We start from the raw sequence: 18,391 nt of genomic DNA, 5'->3' as shown, positions 1-18,391 counted from the left end.
TGGCAGCCAACCTTAAAAAAGTTTCCGCTTTTTTTATATTTCAATATTGGTCGTACTGTGTAAATGCAACCCTTTTTGTTAAATACATCCCTGTTGGAGTAATAGCATTTTATGTACACTTTGCAAGATAAATAGTTTTATTTTTTTTATATTTTAATAAAAAACTAAATATTATTAATAAAGTATTAGTATTTTATATCATTGTAATTAATGATATATACTTTTTAAAGAAAACATTCAGTATCTACGCCCCCCCATATTCTTTATAATGAACCAAATTTATTGAAATTAATCAAAAGTTCACAAAACACATACTCATATTCTTTATAATGAACCAAATTTATTGAAATTAATCAAAAGTTCACAAAACACAATTTCAATACGCTTTTTATATTTTATTTAAATTTTTTTTTAATTTTATAATAATATTTGCATGATTTTTTTAATTTATTAATTTGAAAAATGAAATAATACAATTTATTTATTTACTTTCTCAATTTACAATTTATTTATTTACTTTCTCCAAAATTTTCAAATTATTGAACCAAATTAAATGAATTTTTTATTAAGAGAAGAACTAAATACATAACAATTTTTAAAGATTAATTTAAAAAATAATTAAGTACAATTGTAATATATTAAAGAAATCAATACGCTAAATACATTAATGCTTTCGCGGAAGTATTTAAAATATATTTTTTATTTAATTTTTGTAAAGCAAAGAGAACTTTTTTTTTAAATATCAAAATATAATTCAATAAAAAAAATAAATGTTTTTTTTTTCAAATTATAATTTTTTTTATTTTACTAAAAAGTCAAAAAATACAATAACGAAATTTCAAAGTAAAAATTTTAATACAAAAAATAAATAATAAAAAATATTGTTTAATTTTTCTTTTCTTATAAATAAAATAAATTTTATTTTTTACAAAATTAATTTAATAAAAAAAATTAATTTAAAAAATTCTCGAGTTCTAATTTAATATATAAATATAATATATTTTTAATATAATATAATTTTTTTTATTATGCTTTATTATATACTGAACACCGTTGAGACGTTCCAAAATATTTGCCCAATTCACAATCGGCATTGTATCATTGTGTGTCGTATTTTTTTATTCGTAAAATGAAATTATACATAAAATACATAATTTTATTTTTATAAAATTTTAATATTTTTACCACAACATTTTTACCATAGTAAAATTAATTCCTTGCTTGTAACTTCTTAATATGCCATGTTGTGTTGTTTCAATTCCAATTTGTTTATTAACTAAAGTTTAAAATTTAAAAAATAACTTTTACATTTTTAGAAAATTTTAAATTTATGAAAATTTTAAAAACTTAAAAAATTGTCATAAAAATATAATATAAATTTTTATAATTTTTATTTTAAGATTTTCCTGCTTTTAATTAGCAAACTTTTCGAAAGTACAAATGTCTGAGAGTGTAAATTTGGATCTCAAAGATATCTGAAATTTTAGAAGGCTGATTCGAACATACATTCATACGAACAGACTGACATCGCTAAATCGACTACGCTTTCTACAAGGATTCATAATATATACATGTCACAAAATCAACATGAAAGGTTTAAAATAAGATAGTGTCTAACCAGGGGGCCCAGAATGTTGTAGTTTGGAAAAGAAAGTTAAAATAAAGTAAACATTTTACGGGGTCTAAAAGGAAAGTTGAATTCTCCATCAGGAATATTTAGTTTTTAGACTACCAGTCCAAAGAAAGAGCAATGTAAGAGGAAAATTAATATTTCCAAAATATTATCTGTTGATTAATAAATTTAAAAAATCAGTCCGTCAGGAACAAAGTTTTTTAATAGACTATATATTTTCGTTTGTAATTAGGTTATCTACATAATAAGGAAAGAAAATATTAATTGCCTAAATAAAATGAGGCATTTAGTTTTAACATTTCACCTTTAAAGTGATCATTTTAATAATTAAAACAACGTGGTGACACCAACTACAAAATTGTTTAATAAAACAACAAGCGATAAGTATATTCATGCAAGTTAAAGACATTTAAACAACTGATTGTGTTTTTTACAAGAAAATCTATTCTCATACTGTCAAACTTCATATATGTCACGCAACCTACGCTGTCAAACTTCATATAGAAAAAACAATACATTCGCCAATAACTTCACCCACAATAGATTTGCCTTGTGGTTTAACAAGACTGTGACACCAAAACAAAATGTTTGTTGTAAAGTTATCGTGCTACCAAACTATTTTTTGGCTTAACGATATCAATAAACTATTTAGCTAATAAATAAATTATCATTAAATGTTGTTATTGCAACATGTAATAAAATGAATTATTGTTATTAACTAATAAGTTATTAAAAAAAATCTAAAATAATGGATTTTTTTTAATTCTCATTTTATCATTTTCTCTTCATCAACAAAATTAAAACATTGGCAACTCTTTTTATGACAGAGATGTCAAACAATTTATAATACAATAAAAATATTTTATTTTTTTGTAAAAAAAAATAGACGGGGGAAAATTATAAAAATAACCAAAGATTAATTAAATTATTGTTGAAAAATGTCTGATAATTCAGAAGATGATCGTAATAAAATACCCCGCATTATGACATTTCGACCCAGTTATGAAGAATTTAAAGATTTCTCCAGCTACATAGACTACATAGAATCGAGGGGAGCACATTTGGCTGGGTTGGTGAAAATAATACCACCCCCTGAATGGCAACCAAGGAAATCGGGTTATGATATCGATGAAATAAATATGACAATACCTGCACCAATATGTCAGGTCGTTTCGGGGTATGTATAACGGTAATGTAAATGTATGGAAACTAAAATGGGTTAAGGGCAAGAATACTAGATAAAATAAAAAACAAGTCAGAAACCTTAGTCGAAAATTACCAAATGGTTATGAATGTAATGTTAATTTTCGAACATTTAGACGGACTAGATAGATATATTGATAAAAAGTTAGATATACAGCAATAATTTAGGAAGTAATTACGAATCAAATGATCTAAAGAGATTTTTTAATCTCATTCTTCTATTTCCAAAAGAAAACAAGGTGAATATCAACAAATCAATGTCATGAAACGTTCTATGACACTGCGCCAGTTCAAAGAGCTGGCCGAATCTGAGCGCTATCAAACGCCTAAACACTTTGACTATGATGATTTAGAAAGGAAATATTGGAAGAATGTAACCTATATAGCACCCCTCTATGCAGCCGATGTCAAGGGCTCTTTAAGTGACAGTGATTTAGATGTGTGGAACATTGATAGACTCGATACTATATTGAATTTTGTTAACAAAGACTATGGCATAGAGATAGATGGTGTTAATACTGCCTATCTATATTTTGGAATGTGGAAGAGTTCTTTTGCCTGGCATACTGAAGATATGGACCTATATTCCATTAATTATTTACACTTTGGAGCGCCGAAAACCTGGTATGCCATACCGCCTGCTTATGGGCGTAGACTGGAGAAGTTGGCCAATCGTATTTTCTATGAAAATTATCAGAATTGTAATGCCCATTTACGGCATAAGATGACTCTAATAAGTCCACATGTTTTGCGTCAAAATAAAATACCATTCAATCGTATTACCCAAGAGGCGGGCGAAATAATGATTACCTTTCCCTATGGCTATCATGCTGGTTTTAATCATGGTTTCAATGGGGCTGAATCGACTAATTTTGCTTCGAAACGTTGGATTGAGTACGGGAAGAGGGCATCGATATGTCATTGTCACAAGGATATGGTGAAAATCTCAATGGAAACTTTTGTTAGACGTTTTCAGCCGGAACGCTATGAACATTGGCTAAGAGGTGTAGATTACGGTTGTCATCCCGAAGAGCCGGATAAAATATGTGCAGCACCACCGCCTACCATTAATAAATATACTTATTTGAAAAGGTTAGTAGAAAGAAAATGAGTAGAAAAGTAACTTCTAATAGTTAAATGTAAATGTTTATATTCTTTACCCTAGAAAAATCTCCCATGATTCGGATATTTCACAGCATTCAACTAATCAACAGCAACAATCCGATATCAAAAACCACAAATCGTCTGCTACTTGCCATCAAAAACGTGGTTGTTCATCTCTTGTGGTAAGAGATGAAACAACCATCAACCATCAAATGGATCAAACAACATCAGCAAACTTACCCGCCAACAATAACACTGCAGCCAGTACAACAAATAATCTAACATTGAAGAAAATACCAACAATTAAACTGCATAAAATTGATAATCATCATAATACACAACAAAAACATTTCGATTATAATGCAACAGCAGTGATAAAGCTGAAACGTTTGTGGCAGGAATTGCCTTGTCCGAAACAGGGTAAAAATCTTCTTACCAATGGTATTATAAAAAATACTAAACGTATGCGTTTTCAAACGAAAACCATTATTTTGGATGATGAAGACTGAAGCGGATGTTCAATAATATATTTTGGTTTTTTTCTTAATACTATTTTTTTTTTATAAGAGTCACACTCTTTAGTTTTAATTTATCTTAAACCTAATAATGCCTCTGTTTTTCTTTAATATGTATTTCTTAAACCTTTTTAATTTTAGAGTTTTATTATTTTAAAATACTTTCCTTGCTTTCCTTCTCTAAAGCCTATTTCGATCTCATATACTCTTGAGTATATTATAAACCAAATTTTTAGTTTAATTTTATTTACCTTATTTTTTTTATAAAAAAATCACTATTCAATGGTGTTTACTGAATAATTCTATGTATTCATACATATTTTGTTACAAATTTAAGATTTTTGAAATTTTACATTTAATGCAATATTGTCAAGAATGAGTTTGTTTATTAAATGTTTTTTTTTAATAATTTAGTTATAACTTTAGGCAATTTAAAATTTGTTGTATTTCATTTTAGACATTGTATAACTTTATTACAAGAATTTATTCTGTTCCAGAATTACAATTTACTGTAAAACCTGCAAATCTTCGAAGTCTAGAACAAATCAAAAATTTGTTTTGTAAAACATTTTCATATATTTTTTGCCATTATTATGAAATATTTAAATTTTTTGAATGATATAAAATAAATATTTATATACATATTTACAAAGTTCTTGTGTGATTATTTATCAATAACTAGATTTATGGAATCTATCACCCTTTATAAGCTGATTATGATTCGTAGTACGATTTTTGTACATATGACAGGTAATAGCTTTAAAATGTATCTCAATAACATATCGAAAATAATGCTCATATGGAATTTCTTTTTAGACAATAGATTTGACTTTATATTGCAGTATAACCAGACCATAGACTGTCGACTTAACCATAGACCAGATTAGAATATAAGCTACACTTTGTATTATAGACTAGACTATGGACTTGACTATAGACTAGATTATAGACTCGACTATTCTAGTCTATAGACTAGACTAAATTATAGATTTCACTATAAACTAGGCTATAGGCAAGACTATAGACCAGACTTTTGACTAGACTTCTGACTAGACTATAGACTAGATTATCCACTAAACTATGGCCTAGTCTAAAGACTAGGTTATGGACTAGTCTATAGACTAGAATATGGATTAGACTATAGACAAGACTATAGACTAGACTATAGACTAAACTATAGACTGGACTATAGACTAGACTATAGACTAGACTATAGACTAGACTAGACTATAGACTAGACTATAGATTAGACTATAGACTAGAATATAGACTAGAATATAGACTAGACTATAGAATAGGCTATAGAATAGACTATAGACTAGACTATATGCTAGACTAGACTATAGTCTCGACTATAGACTAGACTATGGACTAGACTATAGACTAGACTATGGACTATACTATGGACTAGACTATTGACTAGACTATAGACTATGGACTATACTATAGACTATATTATCCACTAAACAATTGACTAGACTATGAACTAGTCTATATACTAGACTATGGACTAGACTATAGACTACACTATAGTCTAGACTATGGATTAGACTATAGACTGGACCATAGAGTTGACTATATACTAGACTATGTATGGATTAGACTATAGTGAAGGCTATAGAGTTGAATATAGACTAGACTATATACTGGACTTTAGACTAGACTATAGACTAGACAACTGACTAGACTATGGACTTGACTATAGACTAGATTATTCACTATATACACTAAAATTATACACTAAACTATTGACTAGACTATCTATAGACTAGATTATATACTAAACTATTGAGTAGACTATAGTCTAGGCTATGGACTAGAATATGGACTAGACAATAGGCTAGACTATGGACTAGACTATGGACTATACTATAGACTAGACTATATTATCCACTAAACAATTGACTAGACTAGTCTATATACTAGACTATAGACTACACTATAGTCTAGACTATGGATTAGACTATAGACTGGACCATTGAGTTGACTATAGACTATGTATGGACTAGACTATAGTTAAGACTATAGACTAGACTATAGACTGGACTTTAGACTAGACTATGGACTTGACTATAGACTAAATTATTCACTAGACTAGGTTTTGGACTAGACTATAGACAAGACTATATACACTAAATTATACACTAAACTATTGACTACACTATCTATAGACTATATTATATACTAAACTATTGAGTAGACTATAGTCTAGGCTATAGACTAGACTATAGACTAGACTATGGACTAGACTATAAAGTTGACTATAGACTGGACTATGGACTAAACTATAATCTATGGACTTTGTAGACCTGACTACAGACTAGACTATAGATAAGTCTAAAGACTAGTCTATAGACCAAACTAAATACTAGACTATACACTGGACTAAAGACTAGCCTATAGATTAGACTATGGACTATAGATTGTATTATAGACTGGACTATTGACTTGACTATGGACTATACGATAGACTAATGGACTATAGATTAAACTATAGACTATACCATGATAAAAAATATTAGATTTTTTATACCATGAACTAGACTAAAGACTAGATTATATACTAAAGATCTTAACTTGGATCGTAGAGCTCGGTGCCTTCTTAATCTACCAATAGACTAGAGAATATTTCAAAAATTTCTGCCTAACCTGGTTTACTGCCAAATAAAACATATTTCTGTTTTTTTTTTTTTAATTTTTATAATGAGTTTTATTTATATATATTATATATATTTTGTTTTTTATTACGATTTTAATGCATATTTTTATTCTATGCTATAGATCTGTTTTATGTGTTTTTTTTTTTGTATGTATTTATATGTAAAAGGGATTCAAAATTTCTTATTTTCTCGATTGTTGTGTTCTTAAGTGTACAAATTAATTTGTTTGAAATTAATAAACAAATAAAAAAATTTAAATGAAAAATTGCATGCAATATAGAAATTAATCAGCCGAAATTGGAATTGAAATTTTCAATTATTACTTTTTTTGTTTTATTTATTTAAATTAACTTAAATGTAAAAAAATATAATAGTAAAATATTGTTTTCCAGTTTTTTTTTTAAAGCTACAGGATAATAATGAAATATTTTCGTTAAAAAATACAAAAATTAAAAAAAAAAAAAACAATTTTTTTTTATTATGACAAAGGACGTTAGAAAAAGAGCTAGAGAGTGTGGAGATGAAGAAGTTATACATACATATTAAGTGAATTGGTGTGGCGTGATATAAAATCTGTGTGGTTTTAGTTAAAAAAGAGAAAGAATATTACAATTTAATGACAAAATGTTAGTTTAAAACTATAAATGGTTGTATAAATCTGATTATCTAATGTTTTGTTGAAATTTAAGGTGAAATTTTGAAATCTAATTTTGCAGCTTATATTGAGTTTTTTAGAATATATAAAATATATTCGTCATTAACTTTACCTTTGCTTTAACATACGGACTAACCCTTTAGATTAAGGGTTTTTTTTAATTTTCCTAGATTTATACACAACAAATAAACAACTAATTTCAAGACAACAAATTAAGAAGGAAAAGAAAATGAAACAAAACTAAACTAAAGAAAAACAAACAAGAGAAGAAAGCTGGATGTATGAAAAATAATCAATCAAAGAAGATTGTTCAAAATGATAATAATTCTATAATCATAATAAAAATATGTAATATAAAATGTTTATATAAGATAAGAACAAAACATTAAGATCTGTTTACTTTCTTCGTTTCTTTCCTCACATTCACAAAAGCGGTGGCATTGGCGACAAAATAAAAAAAAATATATGAAAAAAATACACAATTAAAAATAACGCGCATTATGTTCAAAGTAAAAAAAAAAAACAAGAATTTTTCTGAATTTTCCATCCCATTACTTTTTTTTTTTTTTTTGAATTTACGCCAAATAACTGTATGTATCCTTTTGTCCCTCCATTCTCTCTAGATATTCTTTTTCGATTAAGATGTCGATGCATTTTTTAATCACCGGTACTTTGGGTTTGAAACGCGATGACAATTGATTGAGTACTTCGGTGATGAGTTGAGTATGATTTAACCTTCGGCGCATTTTCATGATGCGTACGATGGCAGCTTGTATGAGTAGCTTGCGATCTTCCTCAATGTTTTTATGTACGGCCTCCTGTTCGACCTTAAGTTCAGTCTTCAAAGGTTGATTGATGTTGATGCGTAACTTTTTGTTTTTGTAGTTAAGATATAATTCCATAATGGAATTGGGCGTCAGGGAGTTTTCATCATCGGTGCAGGTTAAAAGTTTAGCTTTGAGCAAAATTTGTAAAACCTAAAAGGAATATAATATGAATTAGAAAATTGTATAAGCAATTCATGAGATATATGGACTTGGGAAAATTTTGGTCCGATTCTTCTATCTATCTATCTATTACCTGTTTCAGATGTTCCTGCTCGATTTGTGTATTTTCCAACAACTGTTTCACTGAATAATGCGTCTGATCGTTGAATTGCAATAATACAGCCATTTGGAAGGTACTGGCCTGCAGTGTGTATTTGTTGAGGAAACAATTCGTTGACAATTCACCTTTGCACATATGATACAGCCAATTAAGCTTGCGTCCCGAGTGGCGAGTTGAATAGAACGTATTGAAATGTTGTACGGCTTTCTCCAATTCCGAGGGCAAGGAAAAGTTACTGCTCTGATTGAAAGGCCAAGAGCCGGAAGATAAAACCTCAATGCTGAAGTCAATTTCCATGCGTGTGTTGTTGGTCTGCAAGTGCTGTTTGAAATTGTTATTCAAATCCTTTGACAGACCAATATCCTGGAACATGCGCTGCAATTTGATGGTGTATTCGTAGCCACATGTCTGCTTAAGTTTTGATATCATAACAGCCTCGGCATCATCGGAGGCTGAGGTGTGATTGACCAAACGTTTGGCCAGCATTTTCGAATAGAATTTCTGGAAGACGTCTTTGTCTTCAATGTACTTGAAGACGACCATTACTTGATTTAGATTGTCTTCCAATTCCTTTTCCTCGGGATTCTTGGATGATTTCTTAAGCAGTATGTCACAATATTTGGCTAACAATTCGGGCGATTTACTGGCACTGTTAACCTGTGTAACGACATTCGAGTTAATGAATTTACCGCAGGCCTTGTCAAGAGCTGAGACGAAGCCGTTGTCATTGTTGAATGCGGTCAAGACAAGGGCATTGTATTTCTTGTGTACTTCCAATATGGTCTGAACATAGATCTTGGGATCGTTAGCGGCTGCTGTATTGCCACATTTTTCAATGGCCTGAGAGCCTTGTTGTAGTATGTGTTCCTCCAGTATGGTCTTCAGCTCGTTGAGATTGCGTGGTGTGCGGGCCACTAAAGTGTACATACGTTTTAAATCGGCATTTTTGTCGGCATTTAAAAGATTTTGGAATTCGGAGCGGAATACATCTAAATGTTTTTCAATCAGAACCTAAAAAAAAACAATTTACAATTAATTTCCTCTTTTTAACATAAATGCATTCGGTTATAATACTAACCACTTCACAGGTTTCCACCAATTTATCCAAAGTGCTGACATGCAAATAGGAGGTGAGTACGGAATCAAAATCTAAACCATTTACACGTTTACGCTCCTCGTCCAAACGTTTCTCTACATGTTTCATGTACTCGGCCACAGTATTACTACTGAGAAATGTTTCCGATTCGTGTTTATAGAATGCCGCCGTTTCAGCCAAGAATTTCTTTTCAAAATGATCCCGATACACAGACAATTTCTGTTTCTTATGATCTTTATTGTCCATTTCATCCTCTTCGTCGAAACCCAACTCAACATAGCAGTTGATAACATCACGTATCAATGAACGTTTAATGGTTTTGCCCTTTCTTTCCTCATCAATGGATTTGAGTACGGCATTTGTTACGGGTTCATTGAGAACCTTAAATAACTGTTCCTTCCAGGTGACCAAAGCCAGACGATAGATTTCATAAATACCCTTTTGACCCTCCTCATATTCCCGCTTTACCCAATGTCTATTCAAATAGGAACAAATGCCATTTAAGACAGTGCTGGAAAACTGATACAGAACCCATTGTTTGGTGTAGTGATCTAAGAGGACCTCTTCACCTTTAATGGCTATAAAATTGTTTAACAAATCACTCAAGTAGTCCTTGAGAAAGTCCTTAAGACGTTCGTACAATTTCTTGCCCACCAATTGAGCACCGCCCAGTTTGTTCGAACGACTACTGTTGTTCTGCATAGTATTGACACTGGTACAATAGTTGTAGACATACGTATACAGTTGCATATAACGTTCCGTTGTTAATGATTGTTCCTGCTGGAATACTTGCTTAATGCCCTGCTCTAAATCTGTCCATATTTCATCGAGATTTGTGTGTTTCTGTGCCGACGTTCCATGGGAACCTTGACGTTGCATTTTTTGTTTGGAATTTGTTGCAATTTTAGAGGTGCTCGACAATGATGTTGTATGGTATTTTTTCGTTTGTGCTAACGTCTTATGTTCTTGTAATGACTGCGTTGATGTTGTAGGAGTTAGTTGCTCCTTTGACGGTTCAAGTGACGACGGCAACGACGGCGGCGGTGGTGATTTTGCTCGTAATCTTTTCAATGCTCTTGTGGTCCGTATTTTTAAAGATTTATTCAATTTAATTTTTCTATGGAAAAGGCAAATAAGTTGGTGTATAGTTTTTTATAAAAAAAAAATAAAAAAGATTTAATTAGAAAATCTTTTGATCACTATTAAACTAACATTTGCCCATATTGACTAAATGCTAATCGATAGTCTAGTCTAAAGTCTAGTATATAGTCTAGTCTACACTAGTATATAGTCAAGTTTATAATCTAGTTTATAGTCTAGTTTTTAGTCCATTTTAGTGTATATTCTATAGTCTACCTTAAAGTCCATTCTGTAGTCTCGTCTATAGTCTAGTTTATATTTTAGTCTATTGCCTAGTTTATTGTCTAGACTATAGTATCGTATACAGTCTAGGATATAGTCTATTCTATAGTCGAGTTTATAGTCTAGTCTATAGCATACTATATAATCTAGTTAATAGTCTAATCTAGTAAATATTTTAATTATTGTCTATTTTTTACTTTATAGTCTAGTGAATATTACAAATGTGAGTATCGGTCCATTATTTGAACATGCCTCAGGGTATCATACTGAGAAACATGTGGGATTGAATTGCTAAAATTTTGTTATACATTTGTAATTGTTTTATTTTTAAATATAATTAAATTATTTAAGAATAATGCATAACTACTCATATTATTAATAACGGAATACATGACTAATATATGACAATTGCAAAATACTGAAAAAATCACGTACGAGGTATAAAAAGAAACAAAATCATAAGTTCATTAAACAATTAATTTAAAGTAAATAAACTCCAAAATTGAAATTAAAAAAAGTGAAGGTTATTTATCTTTGTTTCTTAAGTACATACTTTATGTACCAATATATACATACATATGTACATAAATATGTAAATATGTATTTAATAATTACAGTAACAACAATGGGAAAGACCCTGATAACTAAATCAAAGAAAACGAAACGAAAATAAACTCCATTTTTTGGCAAAATACAAAAACAATTTTACACTAGCAGTTTACAGTTATACATCTTGCATACATTTGTATGTAAATTAAAACATATGTTGTTTTAATAAAAAATCTACAACAAAGTTGAAAATTAAGACAAAAAACTTAATTTGCAAAAGAAATTTGAGAAAGTTTTTTTTGTGTTTTCCTCAATATATATTTCACAACAAACATTAAAAAAAAAAAACAGCAGCATTTAAAATACACACGCAAAATAAGAAGCAGGAAGTTAATAAAAAAAATTATAAATAATGTACCAGAAATATTTACATACCCTCTAAATACAAGTTTATCTATAAACAAATTTCGTTAATATTACACTATTAAATTTTAAAAATTTTCTAGAAATAAATTTCATTAAGTTTTATTTTAAATATAAAGAAAAATTTAACAAAATTAAACCTCAACAAATTAAAGTTTGTCTTTTCGTTTTTTTTTTGTTTTAATTTTACTGACATTTGTATTTAACCTTGTTTTATCCTATAGTTTGCCTTGTCTAGCATAGGGTAATACATACGGTACAATTTAAAAATACAGTGTGCTGCTCTTTTACTCTTGCAGCATCAAAGCTAAAGAAAATTAAATTGTCTCTGATTTCTCAATATATATTTTCATTTATTTTTCTTTTTGCACAATCATATTTTTTATAGTTTAACAATTTCCTTTATTTTATATATTTTATTTATGTTTAGTTTACTTTTTTAATTTTAACTTATTCTGATGTAAATTTAAATTTTATCTAGTTTTCTTTGTCCTTTTAAACACTTTGTGTTAAAGAAAAAAAATATACATTGACACATAACCACAAACTAGCAGGAAATTTTTAGGTGTATTGACAAATTTTTTTCATTTGTTTTTTTTATGCTTTAAATTTGCGTACATTTTTACCTTTTTCAATATATTGTTTAACTAATAAACTAAAAATTTTGTTTTTATTATATTTGTTGTTATTTTAAGCCGTTTATTTTAGTTATTTTAATTATAAAATCGCAATAAAATCTTCTTCAAGTGGTAGAGTTATTTTTTCACTGATAAACTACCAGATTTTTTGTAATCAATGTGACAGCTGTCAATGCAAAAAGCAATTCCAAAACAGAGACGGGCATTTAAATTATATATATATACATTAAAAAGCAGTTTAAATAAAAGAGAAGAAATTTAAAAAAGGATTTATGGGACATAATATGAACTGTCGACTTTATCCAATTATTTGCTTTATTTCATTTATTTTTGAATTAATATTTTAAGTCATATATTTTGAATTAATTTTGTTATTCCGTACATTTGTTCTAATAACGTTATTTTTCCCTACCAAACAAATGTAGGTTTCAAATTTATTCTTAAAATCAATTTTTTGTCTTTATTTCGAGATTTTGACTTTTATTACTTTTTCGACTTTTTCTACTTTTACTTACAAAGTTGACTTTATCCTAGAATATAGTCGATATTTGCACAAAAAGTCAATCGTTCGATTGTGAATTTCTTTTTTAAACTTTTCTTTCCAAAATCACGTATCTCACTATTTTCTTATAAGATAGTCAATTTATCAGCTTTGTTGTAGGGTTCTATAGTTGAAACGAAAAGTCGACTTTTCGACTTTTTTCATTTAGTTAAAAGTCGACTTTTCGACTTTTTGCATTTTATGAAAAGTCGATTTTTCGACTTTTTGACTTTTTTCATTTAAATAAAAGTCGACTTTTAGACTTTTCGACTATAAGTATTTTATAAATAGTCGACTTTTCGACTTTTTCCGACTTTTTTCGACTTTTCGACTTTTTTCGACTTTTCGACTTTTTCGACTTTTCGACTTTTTCCGGCTTTTTTCGACTTTTTCGACTTTTTGACTATTTTCGACTTCCTTCTACTTTTTTCCAACTATTTTTTGACTTTTTTCAAGTTTTTCCGACTATTTTAGAGTTTTTGGCTTTTTTTCCACTTTTTTAAAATTTTTGACTATTTTTGACTTGTTTCTACAATTTACGACTTTTTCCGACTTTTCGACTTTTTCCGACTTTTTTCGACTTTTTCCGACTTTTCGACTTTTTACGACTTTTCGACTTTCTTCGACTTTTTTCGACTTTATTCGACTTTTTTCGACTTATCGACTTTTTTCGACTTTCAGACTTTTCGACTTTTCGACTTTTTTCGACTTTTATTCACAAAGTCGACTTTTCGACTTTTTTCACAGACGATAGTCGAGTTATCGACTTTTTTGGAACAAAATAGTCGACTTCGACTTTTTTCGACAAAAAGTCGATTGTTCGATTATTCGAAAGTCGATTTATAGAACCCTACTTTGTTGGGACAACATAATCGACTTCGACTTTTTCCGATAAAAATTCTATGGATCGATATTTTGATTCAATTTACGAAAAATCGATTATTCGAGTTTTTTTTATATCGATTTTTTGCTATTTTTTTGAGTTTTCGATAGTTTGACTTTTTTCGACTTTTCCGATTTAATTCGACTTTTTTCGATTTTTTATTTATACAGTCGACTTTTCTTCATCTTTGCTAGGACAAAACAGTTGACTTCGACTTTACGACAAAGAGTTCAAAATTCAATTTATAGAACCCTATGGAGTAGCAATTTGTTATTTAATTTTAAATTTCACCATTGCCGTTAATATACAAATTTAAAACTTACACCCTGTTATTGCAAATTTTTTTTTCATTTCCGCTTGCAAAATATTATTTCCCTTCCTTACACCCTGTGTGTAGTGTTCACAATTTCTTTGACATTCTGTCAAAAGTAAGAAGAAGAATTCGCTTGCATTTAGTTTATTTCCCGCGTATCGCGTTCTAATTGGAGAAAATTTTTTAATTGTTAAAAAAATAGTTTTAAAATTAAAAAAATAATGTTAAATGTTTTTCAAAATAGTGCTTAAAAGTGCAATAAGTGATATAAAAGAGAAAAAAGTTTAGTTTTTAAAAAATAAAGTCAAAAAAGCTCGAGTTTTTGAAGGCTTGGAAAAAAGTGAAAAAAAATTAAGAAAAAAAAGTTTAATAAAATAAATTCCTTTATAAATTTTAAGCAATTTTCATTAGGAAAAAAGGTAAGTGAGATTTTCTTAAGTTTTCAATGTTAAAATAACAATTTTATCATGTAATATAATTTGTCTAATCTGCAGTGCCTTAAGTGTTAGATTAGGATGTAGTCTAGTCTATAGTGTTATAGCCTATTCCGTAGTCTAGTCCAGTACAGTCTGTAGTCTATAGTCTTGTCTTAGATTGGTGCAAAGTCGGTTTATATTGTCCAATCTACAGTGTAGTCTATAGTCTACTTGTTGTTGTTGTAACAGTTCGACTGTGGCCGATAGTTCTTCCTTGAGAAAAAAACTTTCGGTTGATACAGCTGTCGCTGAAGTTGCACCTCAAAAAGTGTTTGATCGTCATCATCACTATGACCATCTTCAATGGAAATGGATAGTGGTGTTAGTTCCTGGGTGAAACGGTCTCCCGGAACACCATATTTATGTTCAGCGACTCGGGTCGTTTCGGAGCGAAAATACAATTGTCATGGGAATGGTTTATGTAGTTTAGTTTGTGGCATATAGGTTACAGTCTTGCTTATAGTTCAGTCTATAATCCGGTCTTTTGTCTAGTTTAGTATCTAGGCTATCTGCTATTAGTCTAGTCTAACACACATTTTAACATTTAAACTACACACAATTTTATTAGTATCACAAACATTTATTTAGTTTAGATTAATAACAAGAATTCTTGGGTTTTATATTTGGCAAGCATAAAATTATAAAAAAAAACGAAAAAAAATTATTACTTTTCTTCTATATAATTGTTACAATGTAAACAAAACAGAAAAATGTTTATAGGAAAATTTGCATAACTTATAACTTAACAAGAAAAAAATATAAATATTATACAATAAACGCACATTTAAACATAATCGTTTCCTCATGTGCCAATCTATATATAGAGAGACCGCATGTTAATTTTTTAAGGCAACATTTACAAAAATATTGAATATTTTCTTTTGTTTTAGTAGGAATTTATAAAAATTTCGTTAGAAAAGTTTTTTACAATAAACAGCCTTAAAAAGCTCATAATATTCTAATATTTTGACGTTGCACCTCAAAAAGTGTTTGATCTTCATCATCACTATGACCATCTTCAATGGAAATGGGTAGTGGTGTTAGCTCCTGGGTGGAACGGTCTCCCTGAACACCATATTTACGTTCAGCTCGTGATAAACGCAGTCTGGTAAAAGGTAATTTGAAAGTAATCATAAATAAAAAGAATTTGTAAGGTTTTTTTTTTTACTAAACATACCTGTAAATTTTAAATACTATAAATACAATAGCTCCCGAGCTTAGGATTAAAAAGAAATAGAAACCAGTTTTCAATGAATCTGAAATATCATCGGGATCATTTAACGTAAATTCTTCATCCACTGGATGTTGCGGCGGCTGTTGTTCGAATGCTTTACCAGAGGTTTCTATAACCGATTTCTCATCTATAATGACCAGTTTTTCGGTATGATCATCTGGTTCCTGGGGCGTTGTTATCTGTTCAATGGCCGCGTCTGTTATATTAATTTTGAGCTCTTTTTTAACAGTTTTTTGTTCGGCTACTGTGCTAGCCGGTGTTTTATTAACAACCGTCAGATTCTTTGGTGTTTCGCTGGTTTCTGTTTTTACGTTTCCCAGAAACGTAATTGCTAGAACCAGTAGCACGTAGTTTAATTTGTGTGTTTGGGATAAGGAGAATAACAGCATTTTTTAACTTTCGGCTTTGGATTTATAACTTTTAGCATTTAATTATGTAGTTTTGTAAGAATTATAAAATTTTTTTCTAGTTTTTTTGGTTTTTCGTTTTCGCTTTGTTGTTAATTTATAATTTCTTTTTTAATATTTTTGTTTTAATGCAAATTCACATTCGTCATCTGTTTGTTTTTTTCATAAACTTCTCTACTATAGTGGGGAAGGTATATTGAGTTCATACAAATGCTTGTGAAGTATAGAAACATCCACCTTAAAATGTACCAAACTATTCAGAAATAAATGTCTATACAAAGATCATAAGACTTTCGCATGTAAAAACCTTATATAACAAACTCTTGTTAATAATTAGTTCCTAATCTTATTTCTTCCGAAAATTACTTTGTAATGTTATAGGGTGTTACACTACCCAGCCTGACCAATTATATTAAATTTCAGATTAGTTTTTTTTTCTTGTATGAAAATGATGTTTTGTAAACAAACATGTTGAGTTAAAATGTCAAATTGTACTAAATAAAGATATTAATTCCCTGTGAATAGCAGTTGTCAATTGCTGTAAACATTTGACGTATTTACGCAATATATTGGTTTATGTCTATGCTTGAGTGTAGCAAAGACGTTAACCATTAAAAAGTAAGAGTTTTGTTTTTAGAACAATAATATATTTATAACATCAGGGACTATAAAGTGGACGACACTAAATGTATACTCGACTATAGATTGGTCTATACATTGTTGTTAGAAAAATTTTGACTCATGTCCCTGATCTTAGGCTGGAAGTCCTCAAAAAATTCCCATTTTTAAATTGAAACAAATTCCCATTTTTAAATTGAGACATGTCTCACAAACTGCGTCATCTCACTACTATGAGTAAAATTAAACCAATAAAAAGTGTCTTTGATAAGTGTACGTTTAATTAGTTAATGAAACATAGATGGCGCCATATAACATAATATTGTCAAAAACATAAATTGTAAGCAGAGACTAGACTATAGACTAGACTATAGACTAGACTATAGACTAGACTATAGACTAGACAATAGACTAGACTATAGACTAGACTATAGACTAGACTATAGACTAGACTATAGACTAGACTATAGACTAGACTATAGACTAGACTATAGACTAGACTATAGACTAGACTATAGACTAGACTATAGACTAGACTATAGACTAGACTATAGACTAGACTATAGACTAGACTATAGACTAGACTATAGACTAGACTATAGACTAGACTATAGACTAGACTATAGACTAGACTATAGACTAGACTATAGACTAGACTATAGACTAGACTATAGACTAGACTATAGACTAGACTATAGACTAGACTATAGACTAGACTAGACTAGACTATAGACTAGACTATAGACTAGACTAGACTAGACTAGACTATAGACTAGACTAGACTATAGACTAGACTATAGACTAGACTATAGACTAGACTATAGACTAGACTATAGACTAGACTATAGACTAGACTATAGACTAGACTATAGACTAGACTATAGACTAGACTATAGACTAGACTATAGACTAGACTATAGACTAGACTATAGACTAGACTATAGACTAGACTATAGACTAGACTATAGACTAGA

General features: G+C 29.3%; 3 protein-coding genes across 6 annotated transcripts; 1 reads left to right on the top strand and 2 right to left on the bottom strand.

Moving 5' to 3' along the window:
• Positions 1–2,451: 2,451 nt before the first annotated feature.
• LOC119605496 (probable lysine-specific demethylase 4A) lies at positions 2,452–5,100 on the top strand. Its single transcript, XM_037958649.1, has 3 exons — positions 2,452–2,810; positions 3,068–3,928; positions 4,002–5,100. Exons 1-3 carry the CDS (start codon positions 2,572–2,574, stop codon positions 4,447–4,449), a joined length of 1,548 nt encoding a protein of 515 aa, XP_037814577.1. The 5' UTR covers positions 2,452–2,571; the 3' UTR covers positions 4,450–5,100.
• A 2,979-nt stretch (positions 5,101–8,079) lies between these two features.
• On the bottom strand, positions 8,080–13,124 carry LOC119605495 (cullin homolog 1). 4 transcript variants are annotated; one of them, XM_037958644.1, is made up of 4 exons: positions 12,934–13,124; positions 9,956–11,090; positions 8,851–9,888; positions 8,080–8,747 (listed from the first exon to the last, which is right to left on the bottom strand). In XM_037958644.1, exons 2-4 carry the CDS (start codon positions 10,850–10,852, stop codon positions 8,346–8,348), a joined length of 2,337 nt encoding a protein of 778 aa, XP_037814572.1. In that variant the 5' UTR covers positions 10,853–11,090; positions 12,934–13,124; the 3' UTR covers positions 8,080–8,345. The 4 variants fall into 4 exon arrangements, with proteins under 4 accessions (XP_037814572.1, XP_037814575.1, XP_037814574.1 ...); XM_037958647.1 differs by having other exon boundaries at positions 12,926–13,091; XM_037958646.1 differs by lacking the exon at positions 12,934–13,124 and adding an exon at positions 12,563–12,712.
• A 2,593-nt stretch (positions 13,125–15,717) lies between these two features.
• LOC119605494 lies at positions 15,718–17,029 on the bottom strand. Its single transcript, XM_037958643.1, has 2 exons — positions 16,336–17,029; positions 15,718–16,263 (listed from the first exon to the last, which is right to left on the bottom strand). Exons 1-2 carry the CDS (start codon positions 16,779–16,781, stop codon positions 16,107–16,109), a joined length of 603 nt encoding a protein of 200 aa, XP_037814571.1. The 5' UTR covers positions 16,782–17,029; the 3' UTR covers positions 15,718–16,106.
• Between the last annotated feature and the right edge of the window lie 1,362 nt (positions 17,030–18,391).

The sequence above is a fragment of the Lucilia sericata genome, unplaced genomic scaffold (genome assembly GCF_015586225.1).
Source record: "Lucilia sericata isolate MDLA Ls3-8-SP2 unplaced genomic scaffold, ASM1558622v1 Contig000491F_arrow, whole genome shotgun sequence".
Classification (NCBI taxonomy): Eukaryota; Metazoa; Arthropoda; class Insecta; order Diptera; family Calliphoridae; genus Lucilia; species Lucilia sericata.
This window is presented reverse-complemented; position numbering and strand designations above follow the sequence as displayed.

Excerpts from the sequence above, each read along its gene's own strand:
- LOC119605496 (XM_037958649.1), top strand. The coding sequence starts at position 2,572 with ATGTCTGATAATTCAGAAGATGATCGTAATAAAATACCCCGCATTATG. Across the intron at positions 2,811-3,067 it reads ATATGTCAGGTCGTTTCGGG|AAAACAAGGTGAATATCAAC; the intron begins GTATGTATAACG and ends TATTTCCAAAAG. Across the intron at positions 3,929-4,001 it reads AAATATACTTATTTGAAAAG|AAAAATCTCCCATGATTCGG; the intron begins GTTAGTAGAAAG and ends TCTTTACCCTAG.
- LOC119605495 (XM_037958644.1), bottom strand. The coding sequence starts at position 10,852 with ATGCAACGTCAAGGTTCCCATGGAACGTCGGCACAGAAACACACAAAT. Across the intron at positions 9,889-9,955 it reads TGGTGGAAACCTGTGAAGTG|GTTCTGATTGAAAAACATTT; the intron begins GTTAGTATTATA and ends GTTTTTTTTTAG. Across the intron at positions 8,748-8,850 it reads AGCAGGAACATCTGAAACAG|GTTTTACAAATTTTGCTCAA; the intron begins GTAATAGATAGA and ends TATTCCTTTTAG.
- LOC119605494 (XM_037958643.1), bottom strand. The coding sequence starts at position 16,781 with ATGCTGTTATTCTCCTTATCCCAAACACACAAATTAAACTACGTGCTA. Across the intron at positions 16,264-16,335 it reads ATAGTATTTAAAATTTACAG|ACTGCGTTTATCACGAGCTG; the intron begins GTATGTTTAGTA and ends ACCTTTTACCAG.